This window comes from Phyllopteryx taeniolatus, chromosome 5 (assembly GCF_024500385.1).
Source record: "Phyllopteryx taeniolatus isolate TA_2022b chromosome 5, UOR_Ptae_1.2, whole genome shotgun sequence".
In the NCBI taxonomy this organism is placed as follows: domain Eukaryota; kingdom Metazoa; phylum Chordata; class Actinopteri; order Syngnathiformes; family Syngnathidae; genus Phyllopteryx; species Phyllopteryx taeniolatus.
In genome coordinates, this window is record NC_084506.1 from 26,987,169 (window position 1) to 27,005,255 (window position 18,087).

At 41.7% G+C, this 18,087-nt stretch overlaps 1 protein-coding gene and 1 non-coding gene across 8 annotated transcripts in view; both read right to left on the bottom strand.

Annotated features, from left to right (window-relative positions):
• LOC133478347 (FERM domain-containing protein 5) overlaps positions 1–17,281 on the bottom strand; it is a 72,208-nt gene extending 54,927 nt beyond the window's left edge. Inside the window, exons 1-2 of one of the 7 annotated variants that reach the window (XM_061774316.1) lie at positions 16,416–17,279; positions 4,217–4,294 (exon numbers count right to left, since the gene is read on the bottom strand). Coding sequence is in view for 3 of the 7 variants with exons in the window: in XM_061774315.1 (XP_061630299.1) it covers positions 16,416–16,517 (102 nt within the window). In the remaining 4 variants the exon portion in view is untranslated. Of the gene's footprint in view, positions 1–4,216; positions 4,309–9,417; positions 10,455–16,415 lie in introns of those variants that run through there. The other 6 variants (XM_061774318.1, XM_061774319.1, XM_061774315.1 and 3 more) reach the window with 6 other exon arrangements.
• Positions 17,282–17,297: 16 nt separating this feature from the next.
• trnah-gug (transfer RNA histidin (anticodon GUG)) lies at positions 17,298–17,369 on the bottom strand. The gene has a single exon. It is a non-coding gene; the product is annotated as a tRNA-His (tRNA).
• Positions 17,370–18,087: the final 718 nt, after the last annotated feature.

The window sequence follows — 18,087 nt, forward strand, 5'->3', positions numbered from 1 at the left end:
ATGGGTGAGCTGTAGCAAATGCCAAGAGGTACATGGGGTACACCTTGGACTGACAATCGCAGGGGTACATTTCCTGCACATAGAAAAGCAACCACTCATACTCACATTCATACCCAGGGACAATTTTTTCAACTAACCTACCATGAATGTGGGAGTAAGCTGGAATACATGGAGAAAACCGTGCACACAAGCACAGGGAGAATATGCAAAGCTGCAAACCCAACACATGAAGGCCGGAGCTCAGATTTGAACCACCAACTTCAGAACTGTGAGGTGTATGTGCTAACCACTCATCCACCTCGCCGCCTCACAGCAACGCACAAACAAGATGAATGTCATCCTCCTTTATTACTGCTAGCCAAAGTGGCCAAGGGCAAGCAATCAAACAATCAGTCGTCCCTTGCAAATGATTTGGTCGATCGACATGGCGAAAAATCACTGTAAACAATACAGCAGCACCTGTCTCATGGCCGGGAGCATATAGGGGCCAGCTCAAAGAACAAAATTTATTCAGAAGGAATCATCACTGCTTAAAACAATCCCCTCTGGATTGCAATTGCACTGCCATATGGTGTGTGTGTTTGTGTGTGTGTGCATGTATGCGTCCGTGCGTGCGTGCATGCTCAACTGAAATAAAAGCGAATCTCATTACCAGAGGTCGATGGGCAGCATCTTCTGATTTTCACTGCCGTGGGTAAGCTACACAAAATACACCAAATGTCAAAAAAAACAAAAAAACGATATAAATATTGGTTTTGTGAAAGCAGAATTAAGAGAGTCATTATTTTTGCTCACCTAAAGATGGAACTATGATTGACATGACACAATTACAGCTTTTCTCTGGTTTGCTTTTACATAACAGGCATGTTGTATCGAAGACACTCCAGGGAGGCATGCACATGCACACTGACAATAATATGCACAGCTGCTGAACTCTAAGCCCATGTGGACGTTTGCCCTGGAAACCCATTTGCCGCCAAACACCAACGCACTTGTTCAGCATTTACACGTTACGCTTTCTTGGGTGATTTCTCAGTGAGAGATGTGGAAGTAGTCCCCTGATACATGTACTGACATTGTGGAATGGCAGCGATGCGTGCAGGAAACAGCAGGTGAGGTGGCTCGTAAAATGTAAACACTTCAAGGCGAACAAATCTTTCTGAAGGAAAACCTATTCAGAAAATGTTTGACCAGAATACAAAACATTCTGTCTAGGGATGTCCCCATCCCATTTTTTTGCAGCAGTGTCACTTGATTTTGAGTATTTGCCAATAACGAGTCTGATCTCTCAGCAATGCATAAAAGAAAAGTATATAAATATACGTGTATAAAAAATAAGCTTTAACATAGTATACAGGATTCCTTTATATGAGTGAATTTGATTTGTTCCACAGTAAACAACATATTTTCCGTACATTATTTAAAAGCATTTTTTTTTTAAACACACAAGTTGATCCTTTAAATGTTCACTTAGCTAAAGTCTCACAGGATTGGCAAACGTGTGACGTCGCACTCAGTGTTGGTTTGACTTATGAGGCAATTCTTTCTGAATATTTTGGTGAAACTCCAAATTGTACAACTCTTGAAGAATTCAACTTTGGAAAATCCACTAGACAAATGAAAATATAACCTCCTTAGTGGGAGTAGTGATAGATTTGTGCAGTCAAAAATGTGGTGCCTTGCTACCTTTACTTTGTCTACCCACGTGTCCATCTATTTGCTCTTCGCAGACATTCATCTCTTCTGACGGCTGCGCTGACACACACAAAAACACACGTTCACAAAGATAAAGGAGACTGGTTGTATGCATGACTAGCTGCCAGTGTTCTGCAAGCCCAGAAACACACGGAGCAAATACAGCCAAGGAAGGCTTTTATTTGATTGAAGATTGGAACAAAAACATTGACCGATGGATCCAATACCACGCAAATACACACATACATACAAATAATGACTCACAAAGTAAGTCAGCGAGACATTTCCTCCACTATCGTCCCAGTGAGCCACCAGCACACCTAACTGATCAGCATCCCCGGACTCTTAGCAGAGAGATAAAAAAGACATGGAGCACGAGTGAGCTCCATTGAGAATTAAAATAACTTCTATTCTCACTGTGTCTCTTCTTACAGGCACCCGGGTGCAACTAAGGTAAGAGGATTGTGTATTGTACTTGCACATCTCATCTGCGCGAGTGTGAACGGGCTTTTCTTTTCTCCAAATGACCGCCGTAACCCACTTTGAATACAATGCTTGTGCTGATTAACGCCATATAAACACTTAATAATATTGGGTTCAGAGGAGGTAGCATGTTCTAGAGTAGGTTTGATATTGATACAATAAGTGTTCTGTATATGTACACCCACTTCATTTGGTACTAGTGGTGTCACAAAATAGCAGTATTGCGCAATATACTGTAGAGAGCATTTTGGATACTAAATCAAATTAATTTGAATCTATCGTTTGTGTTCTTATAAGTGGTGAATTAGTGATGAATCTGTTTTTTCACCACCCCTTGCTCTGCAAAGAAATCTTATCTTTTTTTCCGTTATTTAATTGTTAAGTATGCTTTATGTAAAAGAAGACTAAACCTTTCTTCAGTTACGTCACATATCGTAGATTTTCTTCCCATATAACGATGATAATCCAATCCTAACCAAAAAAAACAAATAAACCAATTTTGCTGATAAGCAAAATTTTGCGACTTTGTGTTGCCAGTTAGTCTGCAATTTCCACTACTAATACTACTCATGTACAACATAAGCTGAATTAAAATACCCCTTTGCAAAAAAATACAATACTAAGTTTGTTGCTAAATGAGGCAACCAAATTAATGGAAACAGCTCTCAGTATGAGAGTATAGTTCTACACCGCAGCAAACTACATCCACAATATGAACAAATTGTTGAAAGGTCTAGGTCAGTCAAACGTGGCCATCATATGGTGTATCAGAAACAACTTTTCATTACATCTGTCACATGTGAAGAATGTTATGCGCAAGAAATTCTTGTTTATCGCTGCTGCTCATCTGTAGGATCTGTCTCACTACTGCATATACTGTATAAGGAGTGTGGTCAATGTGATTGAAATGCTTTACGTGAGAGCCCAAGTGTTGCTTTATCCAGCTACCTTTTTCCGGTATATGACCATTGTTAAGATTGAAAAAGTTTCCAGTAGTGTATCTTACTGATAGTTTTCAGTGAGGGCTGCATATAAAATTCCATCATGAAAGCAGGATTTTCTCGAGGAGACGAGTCAACATAAATGAATATCATGTTTAATCTATGCAGGGTTAGTACTGTCAGATTTACTCTATATTAGCATTTCTCCAAGACCAAGTATCTGATTAAGGAAGGAAGGAACGCAAAATCATCTCTGTCTGTGAACAGTGAGAGGTTATGCTTGAAAACCTAATAATAGGAGGAAGGGCCCACAGAGCATACAGAGGAGACAACGCGTTACAAATGAAAGAAAAGAGGGCTGCGAGAAGCAGGGGAAGAACCATTAGCTCCAAACACCCCGCAGTGAGGCAGAACCACGGGGTGATACAGGCTGAGTGTGATGGAGGTAACCCGTGGTGCAGATGAGGTCGGGATGACAGGGTGAAATAACAGGAGGACAAAAGAGGGGGTAGGGGGGTTGTTGTAAAAATATACCCCTGTGGGTGATGCCTCCATTCAGTGACGAATGAGGAGAAGTCTAGATGAAAGCTGAATTCAGGCCTGAATATCTGAATTAAATCTAACATTTTCCTATAAATCATGAAATTAGCTGTCGATTCAGTCTCAACTAGTTCGTCAGCTGTAGGAAGTTGAGCTAAAGCCACGCGCACCTCCACCATGTCAGCACATTCAACACCGATTCCTTTAAAAATAAGGATTTAAAGAAAAAGAAAAATCTAATCATTGTTTTTTTCCTTATAAATACTCCTGGGCATATTTTAGAAAATAATTCATATTAAAGTTGAGTTTGGTATCAAATTACTGTACAGTGGATTCCCGCATACTCATAACTGTGTTCTTTAAGATGGCGCCTAACCAAGTGGTCGCCTCGGTAACGCGTTCTCTAATACTGTCTATGTTTTTGTCCTTTTCGTTTTTGGAGACATTACGTGACTCACTTACACAAGGGAAGACTTAATAAACATTAGGGAGTCTACGTCTGACTTTCTTTTACCAGCTTTCACAAATCCGCACAGTTTTTTCTCGCAGTTACTCACCGGCGGAGTGGCTGCGGTCTATGGAGCATGGAGGAAGAGAAGACGACACCAAAGAGGAAGTGCAGCCTGCCACAGGAGCTGTTGAGACAATTCTACACAGCGGTCATTGAATCGGTTCTGTGTTCACCCATCACAGTCTGGTTTGGTGCTGCTACACAAAAGGACAAACTCCAACTGCAATGGACAGTCACTGACTGCCGAAAAACTCGTTGGTACCCCACTACCTACTCGTGAGGACTTGCACACTGCCAGAACTAAGAAAAGAGAATGCAAAATCCTCTTGGACCCTCCACATCCTGGTCACCGCCTGTTACAGCTCCTTCCCTCAGGTAGGCGCTATCGAACAATGCAAACTAAAACCAGCAAACATTTGAACAGCTTCTTTCCTCTTGTCATCAACCACTTAAACAGATGACTTACAATTCCATTGTAACATGCTGCCAATTTTGCGCATCTCTGTTGAGACACTACTACATTGTTCGTGCACTCACTGTAGTGGTCTCGTCACTCTGCACTATTTGCATATGTTGTGGACCTATACTGGCCACTCGTGCTTGAGAACTGTCTGCACCATTTTGCACAATTGTCAATGTTCCAGATTACTGCACTACTAGTCACTTTAAACTGCTTTAATTTACTCGAGGACTCTGCATCATTTGCACAATTGTCATTGTATCAGCATTACTGCTAATGCTAACCTTTTATTGCTCAATGACTCTCCGTAGTGTGTAATTATGTTCTAAAAGTAGATTTTGTCACATTGGCTATCTGTTGTTGTACTAGAGCGGCTCCAACTACAGGAGACAAATTCATTGTGTGTTTTTTATATACTTAGCAAATAAAGATGGTTCTGATCTATTCACTTTGTTTGTTTTTTTTTATCTTTTTTTTAATCTTTTTTTCAATTTTTTTTTGTTTTTTGGGGGGCCAACCCCTGTTTTTTTTGGGGGGGGGGGTTTGTGGAAAACGTTGGCGGTGAAGCCCCACTATTCAAGAATTTTGGGGGGTTATTTATTTATTTATTCTATAATCTCCAATGCAAAGACAAATTCCTTGTGTTTTTGACATACTCGGAAAATAAAGATTATTCTGATTCTGATTTGGTTTTTTTCAAATCTTTTTCAACTTTTTTTTTTTTTTGGGGGGGGCAACCCCTGTTTTTTGTAGAAAATGTTTACTGGTGGTATAGCCCCACTGTTCAAGACTTTTTTTTTTTTTTTTCCCAAAGCAGTTATAATCGGGATCAAATATTCGTGAATTTTCGCTACTTGCGGTCGGGCATCGTGAAAAGCAGGGGTCCACTATAGACCCAACTTTCTCAGGTCCCTTTTGAAATTTGCCCTGGCATACCCCAGTAGCTTAATATCACAGCTGCAGGCTCCAACCATCCCTTACTTTCAGGAATTAAGTTTCGCATTCTCCTTTTCCAAATGATCGAATGCGCAAAGCATCTCCCGATAAGTGTAGTGTGTTTTTTTAATTGGCAGTGGTCCAAAAGAGGATAAAGAGCAAGACCCTCATTAGCAGAAGGCGCTACCACAGAGACTTTTTATTCTTTTCGGCAGCTTAATATTCAGGCTTGCAGGCGGAACATAAACCAAAACCTGTTTCTGTTCTAGACAACACAACACAATGGAGGACTCAGCAGACTGACAGGAAAGCAGACTGACCTGTTGTCCATTCTAAGAGGCAGGAAAGAGGAGAGGAGCACTTATTCTAGTTATAACGGTAATGATCACATTAGAGAGAGACACCCAAATGCCTTCAAGGGGACGATCACTTAGGCTCGGAGAAGATCCAGCGCCACATTTAAGTGACAGATAGAGCGTCTGCCTCACAGTTCTGAGGTCCGGGGTTCAATCCCCGGCCCCGTCTGTGTAGAGTTTCCATGTTCTCTCCGGACACTCCGGTTTCCTCCCACATCCCAACAACATGCAGGGTAGGTTAATAGAAGACTCTAAATTGCCCGTAGGTGAGAATGTGAGTGCGAATGGTTGTTTGTTTATATGTGCCATGCGATTGGCTGGCAACCAGTTGAGGGTGTACCCCGCCTCCTGCCCGATGATAGCTGGGCTAGGCTCCAGCACTCCCGCGACCCTTGTGAGGATAAGCGGTAAAGAAAATGGATGGATGGATGTTTGCTGAAGTTGTCTAAGCGGTGGCTGGGGTGATATTTGCGTTTCATGACGTGTTCATGCGGCATACAGTACACAGAGGGTTGTATATGAACTGCTGCCTCCGCAAGTCAAAATGCTTTTATTGTCTTTACAGGCATTTGACTGCCCGCGTACCACATGTCCATGTCCGACCTGTCTTATGTCCCTCAGAAATAAAAGCGAGCAAGTATTTATTCAGTGCACGCACTACAAGTGTGTTGCTTTTATAATGAAAAGCCGAATGGGCCCACTGCAGGGGGCAACAGGTCATACAGCTGGCCCTTTCCCACCGACTAGCTCATAAAAATGTCAGCCCATGTTCAAGAAAGAAAAGTTGATACCGAATCCCGCGTTTTTAACGAGATATGGACTGCTAAATGTCTCATGAGCTGTGCCCTACAGTTCCTTTGTTGGAGCTTGGGTGGCGATTTGCGCCCCTCTCGCCCTCTCTCTCTCTCTCTCTCTCTTCCCAGTAATCAGCACCACCTCAGCCGCGCATCTGTTGTCAATCTGCCTTCATCATTGCCTGCATTTAAGCCTGCCAGATCCAGGACTCCACTGCTAGAGTATTAACGTTCACTCGTGTGCTCCTTCCGTGCTCCGTGCCTTGCTAATCCCTCAAACCACACCATCAAGCCCTTCCACCTGCTCACGCCACCGCCTCCTGCACGTCACCTGTCTCGACGGTCCACCATTACATCTCAGAGGTCCAACTCCGAATCCAATCTCAATAAACCATTCTCCATAAAACTTCTTCAGCCTTTGCCTGCTTCTGGGTCCAGTCAAAATTGATACAATTGTATTGTAACAAAATCTTTGTTTACTGAAGTCCAAGATAAAGCCGTGTGCTTAGTTTGTGGCACACAGGTAGCTGTGTTCAGAGACTACAATCTAAATCGTCACTACGTCACCAAACAGGAGGAAAATTACAAAAATTTAACTGACGGAGAGCACGCCAAGGAGTCATAGGCTTTGCTAGCCAAGGTGCAAACAAGGCAAGGTTTTCTTTTTAAAATTGCACATCCAGAGAAGCAACTGTCAAGACAAGTTATGTCATATCTCCCAAAATCGTCCCCTCCCTCCAGAAAAAATCATTTTCTGAACAAGAGTTTCTTAAGGAGTCTCTAGAGGATGCTACTGCCCTGATGTACCAAGAGAAAAGGGGAGCATTTGAGGATGTACGTGCCCTTCTCCTGACACACTGTAACAATGAGGGTTGAAGAACTCACAGGACATTCATGAGCTGCAGATGAAGAAGAGGAATGTCAACACTGACTGGCTCCTGATGACAGTTGGAATGTACGTGACGCTGCTTAGCTACTCATCTTGTTCCTTGGGATCATTGCAGTTCAAAATCGCAAAGGAGCTGGCATCAATGAAAGGGACAACAACAGGAAGCGATATCGCCACAGAAATAAATGCATGATTGGATAAGTTGGAACTGAAATGGGACAAGCAGGCAGGTGTAACAAATGGTTGTCCAAATCTGGTGGGAAGTAAATGTTGGACTTTTGAAGAAAATGCAGAAACTAACCCTGACCAGAAATTGACCTTTTTTCATTGTATTATACAGTACATCAAGAAGTGTTGTGTAAATATGTGTTAAAAATGAACCATGTTGCTGATATTGTCACTAAAACGTCATCACAGCAAAAGCACAGACAGTTATTTGCACTTTTGGAGGAAAATGAAGTTGAACACCATGACATAAGATACCATTGAACTGTTAGGTGGCTCAGCCTGGCCAAACTGCTGAAAGTTTGTGGGACTTGAGAGAGGAGATCTGGGAATGCACGGAAGGGAAATGTCATCCCTCAACTGTGAGATCCGGATAGGCTTGCAGACCTTCTTTTTGCTGTAGATGTGACTCCTCAAATGAACGAACTCAATTTCAAACTGCAATGTAAGGGCCTTGTGGGGCATGTACAGCGCAGCGAAGGCTTTAATGACAAAGTTGCTGCTTCTCTCCACCAAATAAGGGACAACATTCTCACTCACATGCCAACACTGAAGGAAACCACACTCGCAATCTCATCACCTCATCTAGTACTCATCTATGTTAGAATCACTGCATGCTGACTTTTCAAGGCGATTTCAAGACTTAAAGGCAGCTTAGAGTGGAAGTAACATGGTTTCATCTGCCTTCACCTGCAATGTGAATAATCCACCCTCAATCCTCTAGCTCTGCCCACGTTCGCCAAGGTAACCAAATCAGGAGCGGAGGAAGAATGTCCAGTCACTCACTTGCATGAGACGAATGGGCTAATTTCAATAAGAAAATAGTTAAGTGTACTAGAATTTCAGATCCTTAGAGTATTTTGATGAAACATATTACAGAAATGATATCAAGACACCTGGGAACTGTTTAAAATAATAATATGTCTCCTTTAATGTGTGTGAGTTGTTGTTGTTGTTTTTTACTATAATAGAAAGTGAATTTGCATTTTTAACAATACAAATTCGGGATCAGTTTAATATTACTAATTTATGATGTTGAAATGTAGCTGCAGCTTGAGAGACACAGTCAGTGTTGCCACAGTTACCTTGAAAAGGTAACTTAGTTGCTTTACTGATTACTTAATTTCAAAAGTAACTAAGTTAGAAAAAAGTTATTTTTTTAGTTACTTTCAGCAGCTGTCAAGTGGCAGGAATATCACTTATCCACAGTAAAAAAAAATTACTTGGTAATGTACGCCACACAAGTTACTGAATGATGTTATCAACATGAATAACTTAAATATGCATAGTTGACGCCACGTTAAATGAGCAACTGCGTGCAGACTTGTAGATAGATAGATAGATAGATAGATAGATAGATAGATAGATAGATAGATAGATAGATAGATAGATAGATAGATAGATAGATAGATAGATAGATAGATAGATAGATAGATAGATAGATAGATAGATAGATAGATAGATAGATAGATAGATAGATAGATAGATAGATAGATAGATAGATAGACAGACAGACAGACAGACTGCAGCAACCCTGCCGATTGTGTGGGGGTCCATGAAGGCAACTGTGTGTGCGTGTGTGCGCACCTTAGTATTGTACTCTTTAGAGAAACTCGAAGTAGTGACTGTATTTCCAGTTTAAGTATGCCAATCCCTCGTCACCGTCCATTGTGTTTGCGCCGCTGGCTGCTTGGGTACACGTGAGTTGACTATGTCCGGAAAACGTGAAACACGTCAGGTGACGTCATTACCCCAGACGGCTCCGTTTATAAATATTTCGCCTTTTTTCGATATTGTAGTTCGTCGTTGTGTGCATTTGAGTTATGGATAGTTAAGAATATAGTGTGGTTCGTCTGTTTTATAAGCCATTACTAAAACACTTATGACGTGGACCATGACTGAATCAAGTGTCTTGGTTACTGACTTGCCTCATGTTCCCAACCACTGTAGTTTGCTAATGATCACTATCTGTGGCCTCAGCATAAATAGCAAATTTTAATATCAAGAGCATATTAAGATCTGGTTCTCGTAAACAAAAAAGTAACTATTGACAACTCAATCAAAGTAACTGTAATCTGACTACTATAATATATGAAGTAACGCGTTATTTATTTATGACGTCACCGTTTTGGAGTAAGGCGTCACCGTTTTGGAGTAAGGCGTTACCGGCATCACTGGATACAGTAGCACACAAACACAATGGCGAGGATTATGGGCCAAATTTGGCAACCTGCAAAAAGCTCTGTTTATCAAAAATACATGCAAGCAGCTGACCCCACATACTGTAACCCATTGCCAAAAAAGTTTGTCGAGGACTGCGTGTCTGAGCTTCTTGGCTAGACGCAACACTGATGTAATCCTTAATTGCAACTCACCATGTGCCACAGGTTCAGCCAATCGCGATGCTGCTTAATGCAAATGACGTTCTGCTGAGGTTGCCCCTCATGAAACTCACCACTGTCACACATTTTACTCATTCATGCCATGAAGCATAGCAACAGCGTGGCAGCTGAACCAACACGCTCTTTACAACGCTGGCGATCATGCTAGTAAGCATGGCACGGGACACGGAAAGAGTGGGGGTGAGTAAAGTATGATATTGAACTTAAATACATTTTAAACGCCAATATGTTTGAATTGTTCCACTAGTCAAACAACAACGATTCATTTTCACAATCACATAAAATAAATGTAAGTTTTTTTCAAAAGTTTTTGTGTGTGTTTTTAACATATTCTGCTTATACTTACTGTATATGACAATTAATAATAATATTATATGTTATTTAAAACATTACCTGTAATAAACCTGTGAGACCTATCAGGCAGGAGCTACCAGTATTTGTCAGGACTCTCAATCCTGGGCAAGCCTGAGCAGCGAGCGATCTTACATTTAGTTTGGGTAACTCTGGAGTCACCGTAGCAACAGCTGAGATGCTGGCACCGTGCTTCAAAGTGAAGCACCTCTCAACACGCCAGCTCCAATCCTCCGCTCCTCCACCAAAGAGACTCAAAGATGGCAGCAGACCTCAGGAAAACTTGGGACAATTCAAGGTCCGTCACCGCAGCAATGAGAGGACAGACATCCCTACTCGTTTTTTGTCTTCAATTTAGTAATATTCAGTTTGTGTTTAAATGACACTGCCCCCAAGCAGACTGTTGTGGCTTACGTGGATAAAACTTATTAGAAAAACATGGGAAATCACAGGGTTCGTTGTGTGTAATCTATAATTAACTCTTGATTAGAGTGGGCCAGAACACGACAGCCACTCATTAAATAATACAAAAATACAACAGTGGCTTTTTTTAAGCATAAAAACTGCATAGGGTGAGAAGTAATTGTGGTAAAATGTATGTTTTGTCATCACACCTTTACAGTAACTGGAGAAAAAAAATTCAAACGGGAAGAAGTTAGAACACGTAAACTTGCCTTTGGATACCAACAATGAGACGTCACTTTTAAAGAACAATTAATGGCAAACTCTGGATTAACTACCAAGAAGCAGACAACAAATATTGGAGGCAGCAGAACCCAGAGTTCTGTGTTTTGCACAGAAACATCTAAATGTCCATCCATCCATTTTCTGAGCCGCTTATCCTCACAAGGGTCGCGGGAGCTCTGGAGCCTATCCCAGCTATCATCGGGCAGGAGGCGGGGCTGAACACCCTGAACTGGTTGCCAGCCAATCGCATGGCACACATAAACAAACAACCATTCGCACTCACGTTCCCACCTAGGGACAATTTAGAGACTTCAATTAACCTACCATGCATGTTTTTGGGATGTGGGAGGAAACCGGCGTGCCCGGAGAAAACCCACGCAGGCACGGGGAGAACATGCAATCTCCACACAGGCGGGGCCGGGGATTGAACCCCCGTCCTCAGAACTGTGAGGCAGACGCTCTAACCAGTCGCCCACCGTGCTGCCATCTAAATGTCATTTTCATATATTCATGACCTGACAAAAAGTCTCAGCCTGACTCCCTACTGTAGCACTACATTAAAATCAGAGCAGAAGAAGCCTAAGGTCAAAAAGAAGATTTTTGGGCTCATCTGTCAACCTGTATCTAGATGACAGATGCAAATAAAGGGCTAGGAGAATGATGAGAGCCATTATCCATTAAAGCTAAATTAAATTCTTGCACAATGCCTGATTCTTCTTTTAAATGATGTGACTTCTGATGCCTTCATTTGGTGCCCTGTGTGCCTTTATTTTGGAAGATGGTGATGTTTACAAGGTGATACCTGGTCCCACAGCGGAGATGAATGTGAATCAAAGGCAGGAACAACTCAGAATGTGGGGCATCAGATCATTGAGAGTATGCATTTGAATGTGGTGCTGCTGTATGATATAACAAGAATAGTCAAATTGCAGCACACTGGAAACATGATCAGACAGTGAAAAAGAGAAAGTTTGTGACCTAGTTATGTCCTTTTTTCTTCCTCTTTTTAACACTCTCTAGTCTAGCTCTCCTCCAAGTGATGACAGTTACAACAGTAACTTGGAAGGACACTTTGGGGTGTGTTTGGAAGAGAGGTTCACAAGTTACTAATAATGGGATGGATGGACATTTGAATAAACAATAACAATAAATGAACAGGTGAATTGTTTGTTTTTAGGGTGCACTAGTCTCTCTGTACATATAGCCTATTGTGAGTGCTAAATATAATTTCGAACAACAAGAAAATCTCTCTTTGAATAATTTGAACACCTGCTTGGATGCCAGTATTTGTGTTCAGCACAGCAATGTTGCCCAGAGGAGTTGGGAGATCCTGCGTGGATGTTGGTCTTTGCTGACATCATGAGACTCTTCTTCGGGCCAAAAATTAGATGAAGTGAATCGACAGCACCTCTGCAGGTTGCAGCCATGTAAAGCATTATATGTTACCTCAGTTTCTTCAAGAAAGTCGGAAAATCCACAAATTGCACAAATAATTGACGATGATCAAGCAATTATGCCCATATCTACACTACAATTCAGTTTGCTTTGGAGCTGCAACTGCCCTTTACTGCTTTCTTTAGTGCTTGATTTTGCATGAAGCCAGGCTACATTGACAATAGCCCATGACATTCCATTTAGCCATTTAGCCCGTAGCTGAAAGTTATATAACCAACTGTTAGATTATGTGGGGAAAAAAAGCACAAGTCCCTTTCACACTGCCTGAAAATTGTCACTGCATCCCATTTAACCGGATGTGTACAAAGCATCGGCAAAGAAATACCGGCGCTTCTGTTTGGCTCCGACACACCAATGGACTCATGCAGGCACCACTTCCGTGTTTGTAGTACGGTGGTGTGCTAACTTCCGGTCGCCAGTCAAATGCATCGCAATAACAATGACTGCATCAAACTCCTCAAAGTGTACTCGCTGTCTGCTGGAATTACATAGACTAACAGTGAATGACGTATGACCTTCAGAATTGCTAGTTTTCCAAGTATCAGTGAAACGATTAAAGGATCCTTATCTGCTTGAATGATCCATTCGCAGTTTCATAGTCTACTTACTCTTGTACGGCTTAATCTTTGAAACACTCAACTCAACGTTGTTTAGAGAGCACTTTAAAAAAAAAAACAACCGTAGCTGTAATAAAGTGCTGTACATAATGATTGAACATAAATAGAAAACCTTTACTGTCATTCTATGGCGCAGTTACAACGAAATGTTTCCATCAGATGGCGGCCTAATAGTTGAACAATACGGACAGCGAAAACTCATACAGCACCTAATTCTTCTCTGTCTGTCTGTCTGTCTTTACTGTATAAAAGCGTCTATACAGTAGAATTGGTATGAGAGTAACGGAAATCACTTTATTATACCAATAGAAAACAACATCAAGATGGTCCTGTAGTGACTTGGCTACAACATTAGGTACAACTGAACAATCAATTTCTGTTCTACACCACTGCAAGTTACAGCCATCCATCCATATTCTATAGTACTTGGATTCAGTAGGGCCGGATAAACTGGAGCCTAACCCAGCTGACTCTGGGCTAGAGGCGGGGGTACACCTAACTTTTGCACTGGTGCAACCCAAAAAAACAAAAAAGTTGGGCGCACCAGTGCAACCAGTGAAAAAAGTTAGTTTAGAGCCCTGGTGAAGTGAAGGATTGAATACTGGAGTTCAAAAGAAGTGGAAGACATAAGTGAAGAGGCTTTCACTTGGCAATAGCGCATCTTGAGATATTAACATAGGTGGAAAACTTTACTTTTGAACACAACCCTTTACTTAGGGCCTGCTTTGGCAGGAAGATAGATCTCAACACCCCTAGCAGAGCTTTCTCCTCTTTCCCTGTTCTCCCCTCCTTCTTTATCCATGTTGACGTCAGCCTGCCAGACCACGCGGCTCTGCTGCAAACAGGACACCTGCTGGCCTCACTGTCTGTCTCTGGCTCGACTCAGTGCACAAACGCAGGTCTGCTTACAACACTGACACCCATTCACCGTTTTATAGTATCTATTTCACACCTTCTCATGGGACAAAAGGAGGAGTGCAAGCCTGTTGATGACAAGGGATATCAAAGTAGGATGTTTGATTGTTCTACAAGGCAGGTTAATGTTGCCTTGGTAAGGCTTTAATGTGTCTAGTCAGCAAAGTCTCTGGGGATGTCTTTTCACACCTTTTAATCCTTAACTGTGCCGCATCCACTAAGAGGAAGAAATTGTTTTGCAATTGATGTGACAGTTCTTTTTCACCTGCTTGGGAGGATGCAAGCATGAAAAAGTGTAGCATCAGCAAAGCTTGCAGTGGATGGACAGTAGCTACAAAAAGATGTTCCCAACAGTTCTCATTTTCTCTTTACTGGTGTCTAAATTAGTGTAGACTATTTTCTATTATCTATTGTAGCCCTAAAGGTGCTGGTGGTATGGTAGAGTATAAGAATGATTTTTTTTTAAAACTACACTATCAAGTGTAACTGTCAGTACAATGGGCAAAACAAATATGAAAGTAAGAGTCAGGGGTACAAAATAGGCTATTACTCTGTCAGAATTAGGTCAACAGTAGGAGTCCCTCAGGGTACATTCTACAGTAATGTACCCCATTGGGCATTTCACTGGTCCAAAAAGAGATAAGTAAGAGATTGTAAATTAGACTTAAACACAAGTGGCAAACATATTTTCACTCACTAAAACACAATTTGCAATCTGATGTACTTGTGTTGCATAATGGTAAGCACATGTAGCAAGAGTTAAACTCAGTAAAAGCTCAGGTGTCTCAGCATAAACACAGCAACTCAAAACTGATCACACTTGCGGCTAATGATGTGAAGAAAACCATATAAGCAAGTTCAGGGAGCATTGCTTGTTGAAGTTTCAATATGGAATGGAAACAGGAAGAGTAAGAGGTAGTTGAGGAGGAATAAAAACTAAACTCATTGCGTATTTCAAATGAAATATGAGCAATAGCTGGAGACCATTCTTGTCCTCGGTTTAACAATGAGGAAAACAAGAATGCAGTAAGTGCAGCCTAACCTAAGTACATGAACTGTCCGCATGTTTACAGTATGACCATACAGTGCTGTACACAAAAAAAGGTGTTTCAACTGTCAATAGATCCATTTTTCATTATACTTGACGGCCTAGTACATTTATTTATATACGGTATATATTTTACAAGTGCTATTCTCTGTCGTGTGTAATGACTGTTGAGCGGTGTTTTTCATTTTCATTGACTCGGGATCTGATATGACAACAATGTTTGGTTTTGAGCACTGAGTCTGAGGTTTTGCTTCATGTAGCTTGAAATTTGGGTTTTCCGTTGACAGTTTTGAGAAAAACGATGGATGGTTTCAAGAAATGTGTCTTGGCAATTGAGAAAAACTGTAATGTGTCTAAGGTACAGACGTAGAGGGTACTGCAATGTGAGAAATAGCTCTACAGTAGGAGTCCCTCAGGGTATGCTGTATTCTACAATAATGCACCCCATGGGGGATTTTACAGTTCCAGTCAAATGCCCTTTGCACAATGGTCATTGCACCGGACTATTGCGATATTAGTCATTCGAACTGCTCTAAGTGCTAGAGGGCTCTGCATCTTTTTGCACAATTGTTTTTTGTCAATGTCTTTATGTCTCCAAAGTGTTCTGTAAATTGACTGTCTGTTGTACTAGAGCGGCTCCAACTACCGGAGACAAATTCCTTGTGTGTTTTGGACATACTTGGCAAATAAAGATGATTCTGATTCTGATTATTGCTATTATAAAAGCCTACACTAACATAAGCCATAAGGCGTGTTGTTGGACTCAGACGAACAGTCAAAGAGGTTTAAGTCAAGTGTCAATGGTACAAAACCAGTGACAAGACACTATAAAGCTACAATTATTCCCTTTTTTTTTTTTTTTTTTCTAGACCATCTCAGACCACTGACAGCAAATGTGGCCTGCAGCTGATGTGTTTTGACAATAGTGGGCCACCAGGGGTAAATGCATCACCCTAAATTAGCGTTCGGTTGTCTGAAATGGCAAAACCGAGCGCGCACTCGGGGTCAGCTTCTCGCCGGAGAGCAGCAGAGGAGCCACGCGAGGCAGCCCCTCTGCTCAATGCCAGTCAGCGCGACCACAATCGCACAACGGGCCGACAGGTGACTCACCTGAATGCTGCACGTATATTCCGAGTCGTCCAGCAGCCGGACGGTGCAGCTGTATTCCCGCTCGAGATTCCTGACGCTGCCACTCACGAATCGGCTCAACATCTTCGCTGTGCGTCTGGACCGGGCACAATAAAGTCAGCACAAACAGCGGCGTGCGAGTGAACGTCACAACGACCGCACTCCCGGGTCCCCTAAACGGCCCGAAGCCGCACGTCGAGGCGCGGAGCCCTGCAGCATCGCGGTCCTATCAGGTTGTCGTTGCTGGCACTCCGTCGTGCGGAGATAAAGTAGGAACAATCCCACGATGCCCGCATCCACACGTAGTGACGCTCTGCTGTTGTCTGATGTCGGATTACTCTCACCCGCCCCTCCATTCACTATTGCCACTTGAGCTGGCGGGCGGGTCCCAATGAAATCTGACGTCAAAGTGAACCAACCGTAGGCCGAAGCGTTTTCTCCCCCACTTTGTTCACATTTTGTCCCCGCTTCCCCCTTATTCTCTGTCTCACCGAAAGTGTGCTCATTTATCGGTACTGCTATCGTCACTAGCTGCATAGGAGCCCAAATTTAAAACTCTCATTTCTCATGCTAATTGATTTTGTTAAAACATGGCAGGTTGGACTTAAGCTTATAATGTCGATGTAAGTGTTTTTTAGCTTTTTTATACACCCTAGAAGATAATTGGATGTATTACACTGCCCCCTGCAGGAGAGACCTCGTCACTGCATTATAAAAAACAGTTAATTTAAAAAATAAAATAAAAATAAAAACATTTACACAAAAACGGCCACGTAACGCTAGGGCACGTGTCAATAAAGTTATTCTCCACTCAATAAAGAGCAAAAGTAGACTACGAGGGCTAAAATTAAAAGACACCCAATCTGCCGTGACCCGGATTCGAACCGGGGTTGCTGCGGCCACAACGCAGAGTACTAACCACTATACGATCACGGCGAGCTAACCGGGACTGGGCGTTGGAGGCCACCCGTAGGTCTATATTCTTTGTAGCCTGCCCTCACGAATACGGTGGTTGCTTAAAAATGAATGTATTTGAATAACAACAACTATTTCGATAAAATGTCCGTTATTTCATGAAGCTGTAGCTTTGTCCTTAAAAAGTAGCGGCATGCACTTATACCACGAGCGGTGTTGCCATAAAGGGCTAGTTATGCTAAGTTGGCAATTTAGCTCGGTAAGATCAAACATTACAACCACACTAACGTGACTTAGTTGCTATTTAGCCTGACTGCTTACTAAACTACATCACTGGTAGGAATTCCAAGAATTATTTATGCTCAGTTAACCCGAACACATTTTTACAACAAAATAGCTGGATAAATAATTGTTTTTATTTTATATATATATATATATATATAGGCAGCAGTGGGTGCCCGGCTGCGGATATAATCAATAGTCGCTTTGAGATTAAACCATTACTTAGCAAGGATAGACATTAATGTTTTTCACTGTTGGATGATTGAAAGCTAATGACGTGTTGCTGGCATCGCGCGGAATCCTCACATCTCCAAAAGCATCACATATCAGGAAACCAAAAAATGGTTTGTTGAGTATATATATATATATATATATATATATAACCAAAAAATGGTTTGTTGAGTATATATATATATATATATATATATATATATATATATATATATATATATATATA